Source organism: Passer domesticus, chromosome 8 (genome assembly GCF_036417665.1).
Source record: "Passer domesticus isolate bPasDom1 chromosome 8, bPasDom1.hap1, whole genome shotgun sequence".
Lineage (NCBI taxonomy): Eukaryota > Metazoa > Chordata > Aves > Passeriformes > Passeridae > Passer > Passer domesticus.
In genome coordinates, this window is record NC_087481.1 from 9,800,758 (window position 1) to 9,822,098 (window position 21,341).

General features: G+C 53.0%; 2 protein-coding genes across 2 annotated transcripts in view; one reads left to right on the forward strand and one right to left on the reverse strand.

Annotated features, from left to right (window-relative positions):
• Nucleotides 1-21,341, forward strand: part of LOC135305580 (zinc finger protein 7-like) — a gene marked incomplete at its 5' end in the record, with an annotated part of 49,438 nt that overhangs the window by 13,019 nt on the left and 15,078 nt on the right. The gene's annotated exons all lie outside the window — the stretch shown is intronic.
• LOC135306008 (zinc finger protein 239-like) lies at nucleotides 6,992-21,017 on the reverse strand. The gene is made up of 3 exons (XM_064429577.1): nucleotides 20,966-21,017; nucleotides 20,168-20,779; nucleotides 6,992-7,774 (listed from the first exon to the last, which is right to left on the reverse strand). Exons 1-3 carry the CDS (start codon nucleotides 21,015-21,017, stop codon nucleotides 7,296-7,298), a joined length of 1,143 nt encoding a protein of 380 aa, XP_064285647.1. The 3' UTR covers nucleotides 6,992-7,295.

Consider the following 21,341-nt stretch of genomic DNA (forward strand, 5'->3'; position numbering starts at 1 on the left):
GGGTCCACAGGAGCTTTTGGCGGTCAGGGAGGGGAATTTGGGGCCCTTCAGGGTCCAGGCGGGCCCTTGGGGAGCTCGAAGGGAGTCTCTGGGGCACGGGGGGTGACGGGAGTTGTAGGCGCGGGTATAATACGGTTTAACGGGCCGCAGAGCATCACAGGAGTTCTAGGCACAGCTGCAATGGCTTTTGGTGATGGCGGGGCATGACGGGAGATGAAGTCCCGGAAGTGGTGGGAACGTGGCGTTTGGGGGTCGGGAAGGCACTTGGTGGACACTTTTGCATCCGAGCCACAAATTGATGTCCTCGGGGGGAACGCAAAGTGTTTAGGAGCATTTAGGGGGCGTTGGGGGAGGTCCAACCAGGCTGTTTAGATTGCATGGCACGGCATCAGTTTTAGGCGCAGGGCTGTGCTATGAGGGGCTCTGGGGCCGCGGGGGATGAGAGGAGATGAATTCCCAGAAGCGGCTGTACCGGGCATCTGTGGGGCTGGGAGCACTCAGGGGATCCGGGGACTCTTTTTGCGGGGTCCCGAATGGGCTCTGAGGGGCACTGAGGGATCCTGGAGGGTCAGGGGGACACTTATGGGACAGATGGCGGATACCGGGGTGGGCTCTGTGGAGCGCGGGGCATGACGAGCGTTGCAGTCCCGGCTCCAGTGGGGCTCAATTGCGACTGGAGCATGACAGGAGTTGTAGGAAAAACGAAAAGATGGCACTGACATCAGGCTCTGCCCTTGAGGCCCCGATCCCTTGGGCTGTTTGGCTGTGAGCGGTGATGGATGGGAGCTTTGGCAAATGGGAGACGGCAGAGGTGGGAACAGCCCATTCAATCCCTCCAGTCCCTCTCAGTATTGCCCAGTTCATCCCCAGTACAACCAAGCACATCCACTATGCCCCTCCAGGCCCTCCCAGTAGAGACCATTTGTCCCAATACACATAAGTTCATTCCCAGTCCCTCTCAGTTCCTCCCAATGCCATCCACAGTATGCCCCAGTGTCTCCCAGTCTTCCCTGCAATGTCCCATGCCCCAGTGTCACTCCCAGTGTCACTCCCAGTATATCCCAGTATGTTCCAGAATGTCCCACTGTGTCTCAGTGTACCCCCACAGTCCATCCCAGTCCATCCAGATTCTCCCTCAGCATTCCTTGTGTTCTCAGGTTATCCCAGTCCTCCGCAGTGTGTATCCCAGTATATCCCAGTGTCTCCTACAGTGTTCCCAGTGTTTCCCAGTATGTCCCAGTCCTCCCCAGTGTTTCCAAGCACAGTTTAATTTCTCAGGGTTGCCGTGGCAGCCAAACCCAGCAGTGGGGTCAGGGCAGTGTCCATGGCCACAGCCCCTTGCAGTGGCCCAGTGCAGCTTGGGCTGATGATCCACCCTCACAGCTGGCCCAGGGCAGCCTGCAGTGGTTTTGGTGGCACCTTGGGCTGGCACACACCTGAGCAGTGTGTCTGTGTTCAGTGGGGAAACTCAGGAGTTTGAGATTGCTTCAAAAAATACAAAAAGGGAAAACCCCTCTTAGGCTGAGTGCAGCCAGCTCTACAAGCACAGCAGGTCCCAGGTGAGTGAGGACAGACAGGATGGGGCTGGGGAATGTGGAGCAAGGCTGTCCACACTGGGTCAGAGCTCAAGGCACAGCTTCTCTGAGCAGGCCAGAGCTCCTGAGGAGAGACCCTGGGTCAATATCAATCACAGAATGCTGCAAATGCCTCTGCTCTGAAGGGAAATGTAATAAAATAAACCCTTTAAAATAGGCATGTGTATGTCTTACAAGCTCTTTGAAATATTTCTCCATAATTGGACTTGGAAAACTTTAATGACTCTCTCAGGGCTTTGGTGTTGTTTACATCAGACTTAGTCCCTGAGAGAGTCTTCAAAGAACTTCTCTAAAACTCAAAGTTAAATTTAAACTCCGAAGTTTCTTGAAGTTTTAATGGGTCCCACTGAGGGACATGACTGAAAAAGTGTCCCCAGGTTGCAGCCAGAGCAGAACACTGGAGGCAGTGATGACAGCTGGGGACAAAAAAGGCAAAGGTGCCTCTGGTGCTGAATAAACCTGGATGTGTTTCAGGAATGCAAAGGGCCAAGGCCTGAGCTCCAGCCCCTGACAAGGCATATCCTGTCCCTCCCTCCTTGCTCAGGGCTCTTCCCAGGATGGGCTCTGGCATGTGGGGATGTGCAATGCCAAGGGCAGCACCATGGGGTGGCCCCGGCCAGGCTGCTGAGCAGGGACAAGCAGCCACCCTGTGATGTCACACAGCCCCTAGGATGTCACACAGCCACCTGTGATCTCATACAGCATCCTGTGATGTCACAGAGCACCCTATGATGTCACCCAGCCACCTGTGATGTCACAGCCCACTCTGCAATGTCAAACAGCACCCTTGTTTTGTCACAGAGCCAATTCTGGGATGTCACCCTGGAATGTCATGCAGCTGCATTGTGATGTCCCAGAAGACTCTGTGATGTCAGAAAGTTGCTTTGTGATGTCACAGTCTGTTCTGTGATGTCACAGTCTTCTCTATGATGTTACACAGCCACCTAGTGATGTCACAACCCACTCGCTGATGTCACAGAGCCACCAGCTGTTACGTCCGGATCTGCTCTATGGCCTCATACCCTACTCCATGATGTCACAGACAGCTCTGTGATGTCACAACCCCCTCAGTGATGTCACAAAACCCTCTCTGTGATGTCATACTGCCACTCTGTAATGTCACAGCACACACTTTGACCTCAGTCTCCTCTATGATGTCATACAGCCATGCCATGATGTCACAGCCTGCTCTGTGATGTCACACAGTCTCCTCTATGATGCTGTAGCTGCTCAGTGACCTCACACAACAAACTCTGTGGTGTCATAGCCCAACCTGTGACCTCACACAGCCCACTCTGTGCTGTCACACAGCCCCTTGCTGCTCTGTGCCTCTAGGACACAGCCACAGAGGTGCTGCTGTGACACAGCCCCCTCTGGGACATCCCCCAGCCCCTGCCAGTGCTGAGCCCCTGTCAGCTCTGGCTGTGCCCTGCTGGTGTCCTTGAGCTGCCCTGGCAGTGCCCCAGCCCTGCTGGGCTGTGCACAGGAGCTGCTCCTGGCCAGAGCTGTCTCTCTGCAGCGCTGCCCTTGCCAGGAGCTGCCTCTGGGCCAGGAGCCCGGCCCAGCTCAGCAGCACAGACACAGCACAAGGACTTTAATGACCCTCAGGGGCTTTGTGCTCTTTGCATCAGACTCAGTCCCTCAGAGTGTGCTCAAAAACCTGTCAACATCTCAAAGTCAGATTGAAAAACAGAAGTTTTCTTGAAGGGTTAATGGTGCCCATTGAAGGACACAACTGAGAAAGTGTCCCCAGGGTGCAGCCAGAGCAGAGCACTGGAGGCAGTGATGACAGCTGGGGACAAACAAGGGAAAGGTGTCTCTGGTGCTGAGCAAACCTGGATGTGTTTCAGGAATGCAAAGGGCCAAGGCCTGAGCCCCAGCCCCTGGCAAGGCAGATCCTGTCCCTCCCTCCTGGCTCAGGGCTCTTCCCGGGATGGGCACTGGCATGTGGGGATGTGCAATGCCAAGGGCAGCACCATGGGGCAGCCCCTGCCAGGCTGCTGAGCAGGGACAAGGAGACAATGAGGCCCCAGGCCTGCAAGGGTCACTTGTCTCGTGCTCCTGGCTCAGGTCCAGGGCCAGCAGCCATGGCCAAAGTGCTGCCCAAGTTGGCTCTGTCAGGGCCTTGCAGCTGCTGCCCATCCCTGTGCCCTGTGCAGCCCAGGCTGTCCTACGGTGTCCCTGCCCTGCGCCTCTGTCCCTGCAGGCTGTCGTCATCCCCCGGCTGCCCCACCTGGCTGGCCCCTTCCTTTGCTGACAGCTCTGCCTCCTGCCTGCCTCTGCCTGCCCACACAAAGCCTTGGGCTGCTCCAGGCTCCTTCTGCACCACAGCCCTGCCCTGGGGGAGGAAACTCCTTTCTCTTCATGTCCAGTCTGGGCCTCCCCAGCTGCCCTTGTGTTGTGTTCCACTGCAGTAAGCAGCAAAACAACTCCCCCAGGCCCCAGAGTCTCAGACCTCAGGCAGGCATCGATGACCAACAGGGAAAGGAAGGCAACAGGATGGGTCTTGGTTTAGCAAAGCCCAGGATCCTTTATTGTGCCAGGGACCAAGACAAGAAATGAAGGGGGAGAGGGAGTGGTGGCTTGTCATGGGTTTTATATGACAGGGTAGGGGTGGAGTTTAGGGTCGGGGTCCAATAGCAGAAGGAGCAGGGGACTGCAAAGGAGTGGATCAGGGAGGACAACCAATGGAAAAATCTATGGCGGGGACTTTGCAGTAGAATTTGAACCAACGAGGTTACAGAAAAGGAAAAAAATGTTCTGTGGCCACTCCTTTTTTGACCAGATGGGGTGGAGTGTCATTTCCTAGGCTTCCAGGGGCACATCCCACAGGGTGGAGGGGCAGAATCCTCTTTAAATCACGCTCCTCACTTGATGCTGTCTGTTTGGGGAGAATGCCTGCTTCCTGGGGCGGGGGACCTTCAAACCCTTGGTGCCATTATTTTTTTCTCTGGGTGTTTTACACAATGAAGAAAAACTCCAGCCTCTCTGAAACCACCCTTCAATCCCTCTCGGGCTGCTCCTGTTCTGTCCTCATTCTCCACACCACTGAGCCCAGAGCCACCACCTTCTCCCTGCTGGTTATGTGATGAGGCCTCCAAACCCCATCTTGGGAGATTTTTGGTTACTTTCCAAGGTCTGTGAAAATGGAAAAAATAGTGATCATCATTATTTTGTCCCACATCTTGCAGTAAAAGAACAAGAGTCAATATCTCTCAACTGAATGAGGGTGGATTTACATTTGTTAGAAGGAGAAATATTTTACAATGATGACAGTGGCACAAAACTGCAACTGTTTTTCAAGAGAACTGGATTCCCCATCACAGGAATCACAGGAATTGTCCAAGAGTAGGAGCTTTGTGCAGCCTGACCCAGTGAAACAACCTCATCCCCAAGGACAGAATTCCTGTTGTGTGGGTTCTCTGATGTGCTGGGTGCCCTCACAACGCTTGTGGCCAGAATGTCTGCTGAGGGCAGCCAGGCTGCTGCAGGGGCAGTGACCTCACAGCCATCACCATGGCAGCCCTGTGCCCTGGGCCTGGCTCTGCCCTTTCCTCTGCCCCTGCCTTGTCTCTGCTGGCATGAAGAGTTTTGTCATTCATATCTTGTCCCCAAGGTGCTGTGGCCAATGGCTTCCCAGGCAGGCTCCTGGAGCAGAAGTGGCTTTTCAGAGCCCAGGCAGAAATGAGCCCTGAGGCAGCAGCTCTGCAGTGCTGGCCACCAGGCCGGGCTGCCAAGGGAGGCTTCTGGCCATGGCCTGCAAGCAGCTGCTGCTGCCAAGGTGCCTTTGGTGCCTCAGGCTCTGCCTGGCACAGCTCCCAGCACGGCACTCTGCCCTTGTGCCCGAGCCCTTCCCTGTGCTGGGGCTGGCCTGGGGCTTTTCCTGCAGCGGGACCTGCCCTGCTGATGGCACAGGAAAGGCAGTTCCTGCTGGAGCAGGAGGCTCTGCCTGCAATGGGCTCCAACAACTCCAGCCAGGCCCTGTTGACATCAAAATTGCTTCCTAGAGCACTATATTCTAATAATTGTTATAGCTCCTATACTGTGGAGTAAATAACTCTTTTTTTTTTAATTTAATCTGTGGTGCAAACAAACCATTCTGTCAAATCATGATCAGAATCAATCAGAGCTATATTTATGTAAATTTATCTAGAATTCCATCGATAATCCTGGGGGACAAATTACATTAAGGTTCAATTTCACCTGTCCAATCTTTTCCACCTTTGACAAAGTCTGGGGCTGGGATTGGATCCAGCTACCCCCACTCTCCTGTAATAAAATAAATTTTGGAAGTCTAGGGGCCCTGCAGGAGTTTGAGGATCCATGGTGGCTGTTGGGTGTCATTTCTCCATCTCATGACTCAGCAGCAGTTTCTCCAAAAAAGAAATAAAGCTTTTGCCTGAAGCTCCCACTGTGCCCATTACAGGAACCCCTGTGAGTGTCTGGGACATCCCGGCTCTTTGGCAGCCTGGGGACTCCTGGGATGTCACCGTGGAGCCCCCGTGAGTGCCTGTGACAGATGGGTGCCTTTGCAGCCCAAGGTGCCCTGGGATGTCACCATGGAATGGCTGTGACTGCCTCTGAGCACAGGGCTCTTTATCATCCCCAGAAAACCCTGGGAGGTGTCCATGGAGCCCCTGTCTCTGGCTGTGACATTCCAGCACTTGAACAGCCTGGAGACTCTTGGAATGTCCCCATGGAATCCTTCTGAGAGCCTGTGACAAATCTGATCCTTAGTGGGCAACCACCACCAGGACCCTGTTGCTATGGGTCATGGGATCCCAGATCCACAGAATTGGCTGAGCTGGGAGGGAGCCATCAGGATCCTGGAGTCCAACTGCTGGCCCTGCACAGGACACCCCAACAATGCCAGCCTGGGCCTGGCAGCGCTGGCCAAACGCTGCTGGAGCTCAGAGAGCCCTGGAGCTGGGAGCCTTCCCTGGGGAGCCTGGGCAGTGCCCCAGCAGCCTCTGGGCAAAAACCTTTTCCTGAGATCCAACCTGAGCCTGCCCCAACTCAGCTGCAGCCGTTCCCTCCAGTGCTGTCCCTGGGCACCAGAGGGAAGAGGTTCCCACAGCCCCAGCCAGGGACCTGCTCCCAAGGCTGCTGCCATGGCCACCAGGGCTGGGACCAGCTGGGATGTTTGGTTTCCATGGGCCAGAGTTTAGGAATGGGATTCCCCAATGTCCTGCTCCTGCTAAAACCATGCTGCCACTTGCTGCCCTCCCACCTCCCATGGAAATAACAAAAGGCAAAGATCCTGGGCTGCGATAAGAACAATTTTTTGGAACAGCAATGAGATAAAGAACAAACAGGAACAGAAACAATATTGACAACAGAAGGGTTTTTAAAAAGGGAAAACTACAACACAACGGTATCTTCCTGGCCATAATTTTCTCCTGCCTGGTAAGGACACCCTTCTCCTCAGGGAGAGATAGAGAGAGAGAGTTCCTTTCCTGCCCCTGGCAATGACCTGAGGTCGGAGTGAATGTAATGACACAGCCCTGGCCAGACCCTCATGTTCTTCAGGCTCACATCATGTCATTGGCAGGGGCAGGAAAACAAACAGGTGTCTTCCCAGCATGGATCACAGTGAACACGTATCACCAGGGCCCTTCCAAACATGGTTCTCCCATGAGGGATGAAGTTGGAGCAGTGCACAAAGTTCTTCCTGCAGTTGCAGCATTTGCATGTCTTCCCTTACTGGTGACTGTGTTGGTGTCTGCTCAAATGAGAGCTCTGTCTGAAGCTCTTCCCACCCTGGGGACACTTGTAGGGCCTCTCCCCAGTGTGGATGCGCTGGTGTCTGATGAGATTGGAGTTGCGGTTGAAGCCCTTCCCGCAGTCAGAGCAGCGGAAGGGCCTCTCATCTGTGTGAATCCGCTCATGCAGGAGGAGATTGGAGCTGGTCTGAAACCTCTTCTGACACTGGGGACACTCATAGGGCCTCTCCCCAGTGTGGATGCGTTGGTGCCTGACGAGTTCTGAGCTGTAGCTGAAGCCCTTCCCACACTCCCCACACTCATAGGGCCATTCCCCAGTGTGGATCATCTGGTGGCGGATCAGGGTGCTGCTCTGCCTGAAGCTCTTCCCACACTCCAAGCACTTGTGTGGTTTCTCCCCATGATGAAGCTGCTCCTGGGCCACCAGCTCTGATCCCTGGCTGAAGCTCTGTCCACCTTCCTGGCACAGGGTGGGTCTTTCCTCCTCAGAGCACCCTGGGCTGGGTTTGGAGGCCCTCATCCTGTGGGATCTCTTGGGCTTTACCTCCCTGTTCGATTCCTGTGCCATGGAGTCCTTCAAAACTGCTTCTTCCACGAGGTTCTGCTGTGGAGATTTGTCCTCTCCGGTCTCCGTCCTCAGCTTCTTGTCTGGGGGACGAAGGACAAGGAGTGGATGGGCTTTGCCTCCATGCCAGAGAGAAAGGGAACGAGATACCTCCAGTGCATCCGCAGCAGGATGGCCAAGGCAGAGGGGTTGTCCTGCAGCTACGGGCCATGCAGAGCTGGGAGATGGAGCCAGAGAGAGAGAGAAAGAGGCACTGACTTCCTCCTCACCTACCTGGTGGTCCTGGGACATCTTCCTCTTCCTCGCAGCCTTCTTCTCCATCTGGCAGTGGTTTTGAGATGGGAAATTCTGTTTTGGGAGGAAAACAAGAGATGAGTGCATTGAGTTTTGCACTGGTTTGAGGGCAAACCAGGAGGAGAGTCTAAGCCAGAATTACAATTTAAGAAGAAAATTAAGATCAAGGCAATGATACAGAAACACTGCCTTAAACTGACACAGTCAGGATATAACCTGCCACCCTGTTGCTCAGGGTGGTGGGAGTAGTCCCATTAAATGGTGGCTGCAGTCCTGTTGCAGTGATGATCGTGATTCTGTCAAAGCAGTGATCCTTAGAAGGGTCTGGTCTTCCTCTGAAGGTCCAGTAGTGGTGATGGAGCTCTTGTCCTCTGGGAATCCAGTAGCCAAGGTGCTCCTGGTGCTGTAAGTCTCAGCTTATATCCAGGTAGGAATGCTCGGCTCCTCCCCCTGGGCGGAGCATCCCACAATGGGATGATGTCATTTTACCAGTCCTGCAGGGACACTCAATGGCCCATTCACAGAAGAGAGCCCCTGGAGGGCGTTATCAGGGCTGAGTCCTGGAAGAGATAAAGAACACTGCCCCACCCATTTATAACAGTTTCTGAAGGTGGTGATTGAAAACATGCATTTGGTTACATCTTGCACTGCAACCTGAAACAGTGGGGTAATCCCTGCTGGGGGTGTGAACACCACCCCCCCTACCCAAACTGGCTCAGGTGTAAAACCCCCACCCCGGGAAGGCCTCACACACAGGGGACAATGTCACACTTGCCCCAGCCCAGGGGAGGTCTCTGTCCCTGTCACTCTCTTGCCCTCCCCCTTTTTTCTCTTTTATTCCATCTCTCCCTACCTCACATTGGCTGTTCAATAAAATCTATTTTGCATTTGGTCTCGTTAGCACCTTAACTGGGGCAGAAGAATCTCTAACAATTTTCTTAACCAGATTGTGTACAATATTTTGGCACAGTGAGTTCAGGCACTGTTCTCTGACCTTGACAACAGCATGGTTCCCTCCTCTGTGGGAGGAGTGCTCTTTCTTTCCAGAGAACCTCTTGGAAACTTGGATGCAAATTCCTCTGAGCAACTTGTGGGAGAACTGATGAGGAAAATGGCTGTTGTGGGTGGCCAGTGTAAAGAAAATATATTGTTGTCCATCTTTGAAACGTTTGTTCAAATCACTGGAGGAATGTGAGCAAATGATACCAGTGAGGCTGACAAGGTTCATTCACCTCAAGATGTGGAACACGATGCTGCTAGAAGTGCCCAGCTCAAGGAGCTAAATTCCCAAATAACTCCCAAATTCAGAGGCTTGGGGACTTTGCCAAATGTGAGAATCATTATTCTCTTTGTCCCTGTCACACTCATGACAGCTCCACAGTGCTTTCCCTTCCTTTTAATAATCTGTATTGGGCCAAATTTCCACTTTTCTTTTTTGGGAAACTGCCAGCAGCTGAGCTGGGGCTGTACAGGAACTGATGAGACTTGGAATTGCCACAGAATTCCTTCTATTGTTGGTTTATTAATCTTTGGGATTTATTTGTTTTTTCCTCTCATGTGACTTGTGAGAAAATCAAATCTTCATCCAAGTGATTTATGCAGCGTTAAATTTAATTGATGCCAAGTTTATTTTGTCCAGTGCCCAGGGGATGCTGAAGGGGTCTCTGGGCCTCTCGCCCTGGGCCATGCTTGGGAGGGGCATGGGAGGGTTGTCCCTGTCCCTGTCACCCCAGGCCATTCCCCAGTGGGTCTCCATTATTCTCAGCCCAGGAAGTGGGGTGCTCACCCCCATGCCAAGGGGTGCTTGGGGCAGTCTCTGTCCCTCTCAGCCCAGGGGATGCTCAGGGGTTTCTGTCCCCTTGCCCTGGTGGTTGCTCTGGTGTCTCTCCATCCTGCTGGCCTCAGGGAATGCTTGTGCAGGGTTAGGGACCAGGGGCTCTGTGTCCCTCTCACCGCTGAGGGTGCTTAAGGCTGGGGGGATGCTCTGACCTTCTCATCCCTGGGGAGGCCGGGGATCCTCAGCAGCCATGACAGGAGGCACCACCAGAGACCCAGAGGGATGAGACTGGAAATGGGACACTCCTGGTGCCTTTTTTTTTTTTATTCACTTCCTCTTTTTGAAGGTTTTTATGGACACCAGGCGACTTCTAGAGATGGACTTGAGCAGAGGACCTTCAGACTCACTGTGCTCATCCCTTGTTTTTCGCCAAAGCAGGATTTCCCATTCCCAAACCTTGGCCCAGTGGAGGAGAAGGCTGCAGGGAAGAGAAAGATGCCCCGAGACACTCAGGCAGGTGAGGAGGAAGTCAGTGCCCCTTTCCCCCTCTCTCCTGCTCCATCTCCCAGCCCAGCATGGCCCCTGGCTGCAGGACAACCCCAGTGCCAATGCCGTCCTGCTGGGTATGCACTGGGGGATCTCCTGCCCCTTCCCTCTGGCACGGAGGCACATTCACAGGCTCTGGGGCAGGAGGAGGTACCATGGGTGGTTTGGGGTGCGTGGCTCGGCTGCTCCCAGCGCGGTTCCCCCGAGCCCCCGGCGCGGCTCCACCAGGCCCCCCCACCACGGCACTGGCTGGAGGTTCTTTAACAGAAATGCTGGTAAACTGACCATCTGGAATGACACTAAATACAATTTCAAGAATCTGCTGGTTTGCTGGGCAGATTGCCGAATTCCACATTGTTGTTTCTTTTAGTAAAACTGCACTTTAAAAGGTCTTAGTAAATTTATGCTTGCATAAAATTTGTGGCTACCATGGGCTTCTCTAAAAACTAAATTACATGAAATCATGACACACTCATTACATCCTTTTAATCCCTCCAATAAATGCATCATGCTGTTATTTCAATCCCAGATTGTTCAACTTTTTCAGTGCCTTATTTCCATTAAGAGCATCAGAATAAGTTAAATTTTGTTGTATGTATAACTTCTAATGATATTAATTTTTGATTCTGTGATGTTTAATTTAACGTAAATTCAGGGTTGATAAGATTAAGCAAAGTTGAACTTCATTATTGTTAGGTTTGAGCCATGTTAAGTTACATTCTATTAATTTGAAATCCTGTTGTTCTGGATTGAAAGACAATGCGTGTATTGTATTTGCCATCTGTCAGAGGTAGGGCAGTTATCTTCTGCTAATTGGGCAGTTTTCTTTATCTCTTCAACAAATCAATCCTCCTTCCAGGGAGATATCTTTTGTTAATGGGCCATTGAGTGTCACTGCAGGACTGATAAAAATTACATCATCCCACTGTGAGGTGCTCTGCCCAGAGGGAGGAGCCACCCATTCCAGACATGGTGAGGCTGGGGATGAGGAGTGGCTTGTGCAAACAGGGTCAGTCCTCAAGGGGCTCATTCTTCTACATGCCCAGACCTCCCAAGGAGACATTCAGGAGCTGGGCTGGGGGCTCCAGAGGTGGCTGTGGAGCATTGCCTGTGCTGTGCCAGGGACTGGCAGCCACTGCTGGGCTGGGATAGAGGCTCTGGGGGGATTGGGGTTGCAGAGCAGGGCAGTGCTGGGGTTCCAGGGCAGGGCAAGGCTGGACCTGCCCCTTCCTCTGCTTCAAATGAAATTTGAAGCCAGCAATCTCCTTCAGTCTGTCACAGTAGGGAATGTTGGAGGTGAAATCCTGACTCTGGCCATGGGCACCTGGACGAGAAGGACAGTTCTTTTCCATAGGAAGGAAAGCACAGAGCCCCAGTGTTTAGAAGGCAGGTGAGAGTCTCACTAGTCCAAGGCCATCCAGCCTTATCAGGAATGGCAGATTTTGTCTGGGAGCAGTCTTTGAATTTTAGGAATTTTGGAGGTGGAAGCCTCTCAGCCATTGGGGCCTGGAGAAGCAGGAGAGTTCTTTCCCATCGGAAGAAGAGCACAAATCCTTCCCCAGTGTTTTGGGGACAGATGAGAAATCACTGCCAGCAAGATTTGTCCTGGCAATATTCCAATGGGAACAATCCCTGGATATAAGGAAATTTGGAGGTGAAATCCCAGTTCTGGGCATGGGTGCCTGGAGAAGAAGGACAGTTCTTTTCCATAGGAAGGAAAGCACAGAGCCCCAGTATTTGAAAAGCAGTTCAGAAGAGACCCTTAACCTGCCAAGATCAGCTGTCTGGCAGCCCCTGTGAGGCCAAACCAGCCAAACCTGTCCCATGTTCCCTTGGTTCCATGAGCCCTGCAATGTCACATGGACCTCTGGATCCTGGGAGTTTGAAGTGTCACAATAGTCTCCATTAGCTCCACAGTGTGACAATGGACCTCTGATGACATGAGGCTCCAGTGTCACCCCGGAGCTTTGGTTCCATGCAGCCCTGCAAGTGTCACAAAGGCCTCTTGGTTTCACAAAGCCTCACGGTATCACAATGGTCCTCTTGGTTCTGTGGGGACCCCCAGGGTCACAATGGTCTCACTGGTTCCATAAGGCCTTACAGTGTCACCATGCTTTGAATATTTCCTGGGCCCTCATAGTGTCACAATGGTCTCCATGATCCCATGAGTCCCCTCAATGTCACAATGTCTCCACGATTCTATGGTGTGCCTCAGTGTCAAAATGGCCCCTTGGTTCCACGAGGCTGTGAAGTCTCTTAATTGTCTCTCCATGATGCCATAATGCCTTGCAATGTCTCGATGGACTTTTGTCTCCATGGAGTCTCACAAAGTCACAATGGCCTCCAATGGTTCCATGACACCCCAAAGTGTCATAATGGTCTCCACAGTTCCAGGAGGCCCTGTGATGTCACAATGGCCCCTTGCTTTGATGGGGCCTCACAGTATCACAATGATCCCTACATTCCATGGAGCCACAGAGTGACAGTACGGTCCCCTTGGTGCCATGAGTCCCAGCAATGTCACAGTGCTCTCCATTATTCCATGAGACCCCACAGTGTCACAATGGTGCCTTGGTGTCACAGGGCCCAACAGTGTCACAATGGTCCCTTGGTCTCACAGGGCCCCACAGTGTCACCATGGTCCCTTGGCTCCATGGGCCCTGTGCTGCTGCATTCCCCCCTCCCCTTCTCAGGCCGCCCTGCCAGCTCAGAAATGCTCCTTGGGCCTCGGCCTTGGCCAACAGCCCCTGGGCTCAGCTCCTCTGCAGCTCAGCACAAACACTGTCTGCTCCAGGCACTGCTGCTGCCCAACCAGCTCCTGGTTGCTGGAGGAGCAGCCCTGGGAACTGGTTTTGTTCCCTCAGTGGCACAACATCCCTGTTCTCACACTGCCAAAGAAAGCTGTTGATGCCAAGTGCGGCCAGGATGAACCATTGCTGTGACTGCAGCCCCTCTCTTGGGGCCCTACAAACAGCGCTGCAAAAGGAGCCCCTTGGAGCTCTCCTGGGCCAGCGACTCCCTCTGAGTGGAGCCTCTCCCAGCTGGGAACTCTCCCGTTTGCTGCACTCGGGGATTCTGAACAAGGCCAGAGCCTGGGCCGATCCCCCCACTCCTCCAGGCTCAACCCTTCACCCTCTGGGGAGATGCCAAAGCATCCACAGGGAGCATTTGCTGCCCTCAGGGGAATTTCTCACAGATGCCTTGCACTGACTCTTTGTGTCTGTGTGCACGCAGGAGTGCCTGTGCTGGGGAAATGTGGCAGAAATGCTGCTCTCGGAGGGGTTTGAGTGCCTTGGATAGCTGAGTCAGTCAGGCCTGTAAGTCAGGTTAAGTCACGAGGTCTAAGCTAAGTTAAATGCTGCTAAGTGTTGTTCTTTTGCTAAGTTGCTAAGTTTAAGTTATAAGCTAAGTTAAATATTATTAAGTGTTATTCCTCTGTTAAGTTACTAAGTCATATTTAAACTAACTTATAATGACCTATAAGCCATTGTAAGTTAGGTTAAATACTGTTATGTGCTGTTCTTTTGCTAAACTCTGATGTGTAAGGTATCAGTTAAGGTTAAGTTATAAGTTAAGTCCTGTTAACTTTGAGCTCTGTTCAGCTTTTAGGCTGTATTCCTTTTATCCTTGCCCTCATTGTCCTTATGTCATGCACACACACACGCGCACACACACAGGGACTGTTCATGGTTCATTTCTGGTTTGACTGCCTGAATTTGATTTGGTTTTGTTGTTGCTTTGTTTCCTTGATGTGCCTGAAGTGTCCAGTCAGGAGCAAAGTCACTCTTTCCAAGGAACCATGCCATGTGGTGCCGTTGCTTAATATTAAATCTGGTTTTTGCTGATCCCTTGCCGAGGATTTTTTCAGCGCTCTCAAGCCCTCGTTTGTAACAGGGTGAAGGAGCCCTGGCCCAGGCTCTGGCCCTGGGGGACACAGGGATGCTGCCGGGGGGTCCCTGTCCCCCTGTCCCACCCCCAGGGCCCCGGCCCCCTCTCCCCGTGTCAGGCTCTGGGGTCGATCTCGTGGAACATCCTCTGGGGGAGGCTGCGGCACCGGGGGCGGGGGTACCCGGGGGGACAGGGGACCCCGCTGTGCACGAGCAGGGTTGGACTGCTCTGGGGGAACTGTGAGGGGGGCTGAGGCAGAGTGACCTCCCCAGTGACCTCACACAGCCCCTGTGATGACACACAGCCCCTTTGTGATGCCACAGCCCTCATTATGATGTCACAGCCCTCATTATGATGTCACAGTTAATCTTGTGATATTACACATCCTACCCTGGGATGTCACACAGCCATTCTATGATGTCACATCCCCTCTGTGATGTCACACAGATACCTTGTGATGGCAGAATCCATTCTATGATGTCCAGCCTGTGATGTCACAGAGCCTACTCTATGATGTCACAGACAACTCAGTGATGACACGCACAACTGCTCTGTGATATCACAGTCTGTTCTGTGATGTCACCGCTGGCTCTATGATGTTACTCAGTCGCCCAGTGATGTCACAACCCACTCTCTGATGTGACACGGCCACCTTCCATGATGGCAGAGGCTACTCGATGGCCTCACACCCTACTCTATGACATTACAGACAGCTCTGTGATGTCACAACACCCTCAGTGATGGCACAAAACCCTCTCCGTGATACCATACTGCTACTCTGTAGTGTCACAGCACACACTGTGACCTTACAGCTATGATATCCTACAGCAATGTCATGATGTCACAGCCTGCTCTGTGATGGCACAGAATCCCCTCTATGATGCTGTAGTTGCTCGATGACCTCACACAACAAACTCTGTGATGTCATAGCCCAATCTGTGACCTCACACAGCCCACTCTGTGCTGTCACACAGCCCCTTGCTATGACACAGCCACAGCGGTGCCGCTGTGACACAGCCCCCCCTGGGACATCCCCCAGCCCCTGCCAGTGCTGAGCCCCTGTCAGCTCTGGATGTGCCCTGCTGGTGTCCCTGAGCTGCCCTGGCAGTGCCCCAGCCCTGCTGGGCTGTGCACAGGAGCTGCTCTTGGCCAGAGCTGTCTCTCTGCAGCGCTGCCCTTGCCAGGAGCTGCCTCTGGGCCAGGAGCCCGGCCCAGCTCAGCAGCACAGACACAGCAGCAGGATTTTAATGACCCTCTGGGGCTTTGGTGCTCTTTGTGTCTGCCATGGCCAAAGTGCTGCCCAAGTTGGCTCTGTCAGGGCCTGGCAGCTGCTGCCCATCCCTGTGCCCTGTGCAGCCCAGGCTGTCCTACGGTGTCCCTGCCCTGTGCCTCTGTCCCTGCAGGCTGTCGTCATCCCCCGGCTGCCCCACCTGGCTGGCCCCTTCCTTTGCTGACAGCTCTGCCTCCTGCCTGCCTCTGCCTGCCCACACAAAGCCTTGGGCTGCTCCAGGCTCCTTCTGCACCACAGCCCTGCCCTGGGAGAGGAAATTCCTTTCTCTTCATGTCTGGGCCTCCCCAGCTGCCCTTGTGTTGTGTTCCACTGCAGTAAGCAGCAAAACGACTCCCCCAGAGCCCAGAGTCTCAGACCTCAGGCAGGCATCGATGACCAGCAGGGAAAGGAAGGCAACAGGATGGGTCTTGGTTTAGCAAAGCCCAGGATCCTTTATTGTGCCAGGTACCAAGACAAGAAATGAAGGGGGAGAGGAGGTGGTGGTTTGTCATGGGTTTTATATGACAGGGTAGGGGTGGAGTTTATGGTCGGGGTCCAATAGCAGAAGGAGCAGGGCACTGCAAAGGAGTGGATCGGGGAGGACCACCAATGGAAAAATGTGTGGCGGGGACTTTGCAGTAGAATTTGAACCAACGAGGTTACAGAAAAGGAAAAATGTTCTGTGGCCACTCCTTATTTGACCAGATGGGGTGGAGTGTCTTTTCCTGGGCTTGCAGAGGCACACCCCACAGGGTGGAGGGGCAGAATCCTCTTTAAATCACGCCCCTCGCCCAATGGTGTCTGTCTGGGTAGAATCCCTACCTCATGGGGCAGGGGCACTCCACACCCTTGGTGCCATTATTTCTTTCTCTAGCTGCTTTTTACAAGAAAAACTCCTCTCTGAAACCACCCTTCAATCCCTCCCGGACTACTCCTGTTCTGTCCTCATTCTCCACCCCACTGAGCCCAGAGCATGTAGCCTCCTCCCACTGGTTATGTGATGAGACCCCCAAACCCATCTGGGAGATTTTTGGGTCCTCTCCAAAGTCTGTGAAAATGGAAGAATAGTGGTCAAAGTTATTTTCTCCTAAATCTTGCAGTGACAGAAAAAGGGTCATTATGTCAAATTGAATCAGGGCAGATTTACATTTTTTTTGCAAGAACAAAATATTTTACAATTTTGGAAGGAGAAAATGATGAGAGTGGCACAAAACTGCAACTGCTTTTTGAGAGAAGTGGATGCCCCATCACAGGAATTGTCCCTGTTCAGGAGCTTTGTGGAACCTGACATAGTGAAACCCCCTCCCAAAGGACAGAATTCCTGTTGTGTGGGTTCTCTGGTGTGCTGGGTGCCCTCACAAAGCTTCTGGCCAGAATGTCTGCTGAGGGCAGCCAGGCTGCTGCAGGGGCAGTGACCTCACAGCCATCACCATGGCAGCCCTGTTCCCTGGGCCTGGCTCTCCCCTTTCCTCTGCCCCTGCCTTGTCTCTGCTGCCATGAAGAGTTTTGTCATTCATATCTTGTGCCCAAGTTGCAGGGGCCAATGGCTTCCCAGGCAGGCTCCTGGAGCAGAAGTGGCTTTTCAGAGCCCAGGCAGAAATGAGCCCTGAGGCAGCAGCTCTGCAGTGCTGGCCACCAGGCCGGGCTGCCAAGGGAGGCTTCTGGCCGTGCCCTGCAAGCAGCTGCTGCTGCCAAGGTGCCTTTGGTGCCTCAGGCTCTGCCTGGCATAGCTCCCAGCACGGCACTCTGCCCTTGTGCCCGAGCCCTTCCCTGTGCTGGGGCTGGCCTGGGGCTTTTCCTGCAGCGGGACCTGCCCTGCTCCTGGCACAGGAAAGGCAGTTCCTGCTGGAGCAGGAGGGTCTGCCTGCAATGGGCTCCAACAACTCCAGCCAGGCCGTTTGCAAAGCCCCCAGTGGGAAATTAAGGAGGGGGGTCATGCTGCTTTTGGGGTGAATAAAACTGAAACCAGCCCGAGTCCTCCATCCCAAAGTTCAACATCCTCAGAGGGAGCTGAAGCTCTGGCAGAGCTGGAAAAATCCCCAGAGAAAGGAACAACCAAGGGACAGCACTGAGAGCTTCTGCAGAGCTGCTGAGCTGGCCCATCCTGGGCACATCTGACTGACACGGCAGCACTTCAGACTAGAGAAGCCCTGTCCCAGATTTTAACAGCAGCGTCTCCTGACATTTCCCTGCTTGGGGGTGTGGAGATTCCTCCCTGCAGTGGGGGCACCCCTCAAGGTCACTCCTCAAGGCTACACCAAAGAGATATGCCCATGATCATTGGTCTGGGGGAGAGACATCAATCTCTGTTTAATTACTGGTTTTGTTTTAATACAGTTGCTTTGAAATCACTTCCGAGTGGTCTATATAAATTAATATGTTACTCTTGTATCTTGGTGTAAAAATTTCTGATTAAGATCATTTTGTCTCATCATTACCATAGTAGATACTTATATAAATATCTTTGGTTTGCTATCCTTAATCCTGTGGGACAAATTCTAAAAGGCTTAATTCCACTTTGATAATTTTTTACACATGAAGGCTTGAAAAGTCTGGAGATGACATTGGAACCAGCTCCACCAATGCTGTTCTCACAGAAAGAATTTCGAAAGCCTGGAGGTCCGTGGGGGAATTTGGGTGTGGATATGGCACTCTGGTCAGAGACGGAGAAAACAAGATAAGGTTTCCCATTAATTGGTCTGGGAACATTTAGGGAGCTGGAGAGAAAGAATTGTAAACTGTCCATAGATGGTATTTGTAATAAGATTTTTTTCCCATAAAGATGTTTAATGAAGGGTGTTGTCTTAATTAGCCAATCATGTGAAATGTGTTGATTAAATGACCAATGAGGTCCACTTGTAGCAAACCAAGGTATGAAAGAAGAGGATTGAATAAATAGGCAGCTTTTAGCCCTTAGCTTTCTGGTCTGAGTCTGTGTCATCTCTGAATCAGTGATGACATTTGGGAATCTATGAGGGCTATTGGGGATCCTCTCTGCATGTTGTGTCCTAAAAGGAACTTCTCTAATAAACTTTGCCTGAAGCTCCCACTGTGTCCATGACAGGAACCCCTGTGAGTGTCTGGGACATCCCGACTCTTTGGCAGCCTGGGGACTCCTGGGATGTCACCATGGAGCCCCCGTGAGTGCCTGTGACAGATGGGTGCCTTTGCAGCCCAAGGTGCCCTGGGATGTCACCATGGAATGGCTGTGACTGCCTCTGAGCACAGGGCTCTTTACTATCCCCAGAAACCCCTGGGAGGTGTCCATGGAGCCCCTGTCTCTGCCTGTGACCTTCCAGCTCTTGAACAGCCTGGAGACTTTTGGAAAGTCCCCATGGAACCCTTCTGAGGGCCTGTGACAAATCTGATCCTTAGCAGGCAACCATCCCCAGCCCCCTGTTGCCATGGTCAGTTTCCATGGCAACCATCACCAGGACCCTGTTGCCATGCTCAGTCCCTTGGCAGCTCCATGCAGTCCCCATGCCAGGGGTGGTTGCCATGACAACCATTGGCAGCCCCATCCCCAGGGTCATGGGATCCCATATCCACAGAATTGGCTGAGCTGGGAGGGACCCATCAGAATCCTGGAGTCCAACTGCTTGCCCTGCACAGGACACCCCAACAATGCCAGCCTGGGCCTGGCAGCGCTGTCCAAACACTGCTGGAGCTCAGAGAGCCCTGGAGCTGGGACCCTTCCCTGGGGAGCCTGGGCAGTGCCCCAGCAGCCTCTGGGCAAAAACCTTTTCCTGACATCCAACCTGAGCCTTCCCTGACTCAGCTGCAGCCGTTCCCTCCAGTCCTGTCCCTGGGCACCAGAGGGAAGAGGTTCCCACAGCCCCAGCCAGGGACCCGCTCCCAAGGCTGTTGCCATGGCCAGGAGGGCTGGGACCAGCTGGGATGCTCGGTTTCCAAGGGCTGGGGTTTAGGAATGAGATTCCTCAGATTCCTGCTCCGGCTAAAACAATGCTGCTGCTTGCTGCCCTTCTGCCTCCCATAGAATGCACAAAAGGAATAGATCCTGGCCTGGGATAAGAAAAATTTATTGGGAAGAGCAACGAGATAAAGAACAAACAAGAACAGAAACAATACTGCTAACAAAAGGGAAAAGAAAAACTATTTACAGGGAAAACCAAAACACAACTCACTGTGTCATCCTGGCCACATATTTCCACCTGCCTGCAAAGGACACCCTTCTCCTCAGGGAGAGAGAAAGAGACCCTTTCCTGCCCCGGCAATGCCCTGAGGAGGGAGTGGATATAATGACACGGCCCTGGCCAGAATCTCATGTTCATCGATCCCCTGTCATGTCATTGGCAGGGGCAGGAGAAGGGACAGGTGTCATCCCAGCATGGATCACAGGTCTCTTCCCAACGTGGGTCCTCCAGTTGGGTATGAAGCTGGAGCCAGGCTCGAAGGTCTCCTTGCAGTTGGGGCATTTGCAGGGCTTCTCTTAACGATGCCTCCGTTGGTGTCTCGTCAAGTGCGAGCTCTGGGTGAAGCTCTTCCCACACTGGGGACACTCATAGGGCCTCTCCCCAGTGTGGATTCGCCGGTGGGTGACGAGGTGGGAGTTGCGGTTGAAGCCCTTCCTGCAGTCAGGACAGCGGAAGGGCCTCTCATCCGTGTGAATCCACTCATGCAGGAGGAGATTGGAGCTGGTGTGAAACCTCTTCCCACAGTCAGGACACTCATAGGGCCTCTCCCCAGTGTGGATACGTTGGTGCCTGACGAGTTCTGAGCTGTAGCTGAAGCCCTTCCCACACTCCCCACACTCATAGGCCCATTCCCCAGTGTGGATCATCTGGTGGCGGACAAGATTGCTGCTCTGCCTGAAGCTCTTCCCACACTCCAAGCACTTGTGGGGCTTCTCCCCATCATGAAGCTGCTCATGGACCACCATCTCTGATCCCTGGCTGAAGCTCTGTCCACCTTCCTGGCACAGGGTGGGTCTTTCCTCTTCAGAGCACCCTGGGCTGGGTTTGCAGGCCCTCATCCTGTGGGATCTCTTGGGCTTTACCTCCCTGTTCGATTCCTGTGCCATGGAGTCCTTCAAAACAGCTTCTTCCATGAGGTTCTGCCGTGGAGATTCATCGTCTCTGGTCTCTGTCCTCAGCTTCTTGTCTGGGGGACAAAGGACAAGGAGTGGATGGGCTTTGCCTCCATGCCAGAGGGAAAGGGAACGAGATACCTCCAGTGCATCCGCAGCAGGATGGCCAAGGCAGAGGGGTTGTCCTGCAGCTACGGGCCATGCTGAGCTGGGAGATGGAGCAGGAAAGAGAGAGAAAGAGGCACTGACTTCCTCCTTACCTACCTGATGGTCCTGGGACATCTTCCTCTTCCTCGCAGCCTTCTTCTCCATCTGGCAGTGGTTTGGTGATGGGAAATTCTGGTTTGGGAGGAAAACAAGAGATGAGTGCATTGAGTTTTGTACAGGTTTGAGGGCAAACCAGGAGGAGAGTCTAAGCCAGAATTACAATTTAAGAAGAAAATTAAGATCAAGGCAATGATACAGAAACACTGCCTTAAACTGACAGAGTCAGGATATAACCTGCCACCCTGTTGGTCAGGGTGGTGGGAGCAGTCCCATTAAATGGTGGTTGCAGTCCTGTTGCAGTGATGATCGTGATTCTGTCAAAGCAGTGATCCTGTAGAAGGGTCTGGTCTTCCTCTGACGGTCGAGTGC

Excerpts from the sequence above, each read along its gene's own strand:
- LOC135306008 (XM_064429577.1), bottom strand. The coding sequence starts at position 21,017 with ATGGAGAAGAAGGCTGCGAGGAAGAGGAAGATGTCCCAGGACCATCAG. Across the intron at positions 20,780-20,965 it reads GTCCCAGGACCATCAGGTAG|ACAAGAAGCTGAGGACAGAG; the intron begins GTAAGGAGGAAG and ends TTTGTCCCCCAG. Across the intron at positions 7,775-20,167 it reads GCCCTATGAGTGTCCCCAGT|GTGGACAGAGCTTCAGCCAG; the intron begins GTGGGAAGAGCT and ends TGTGCCAGGAAG.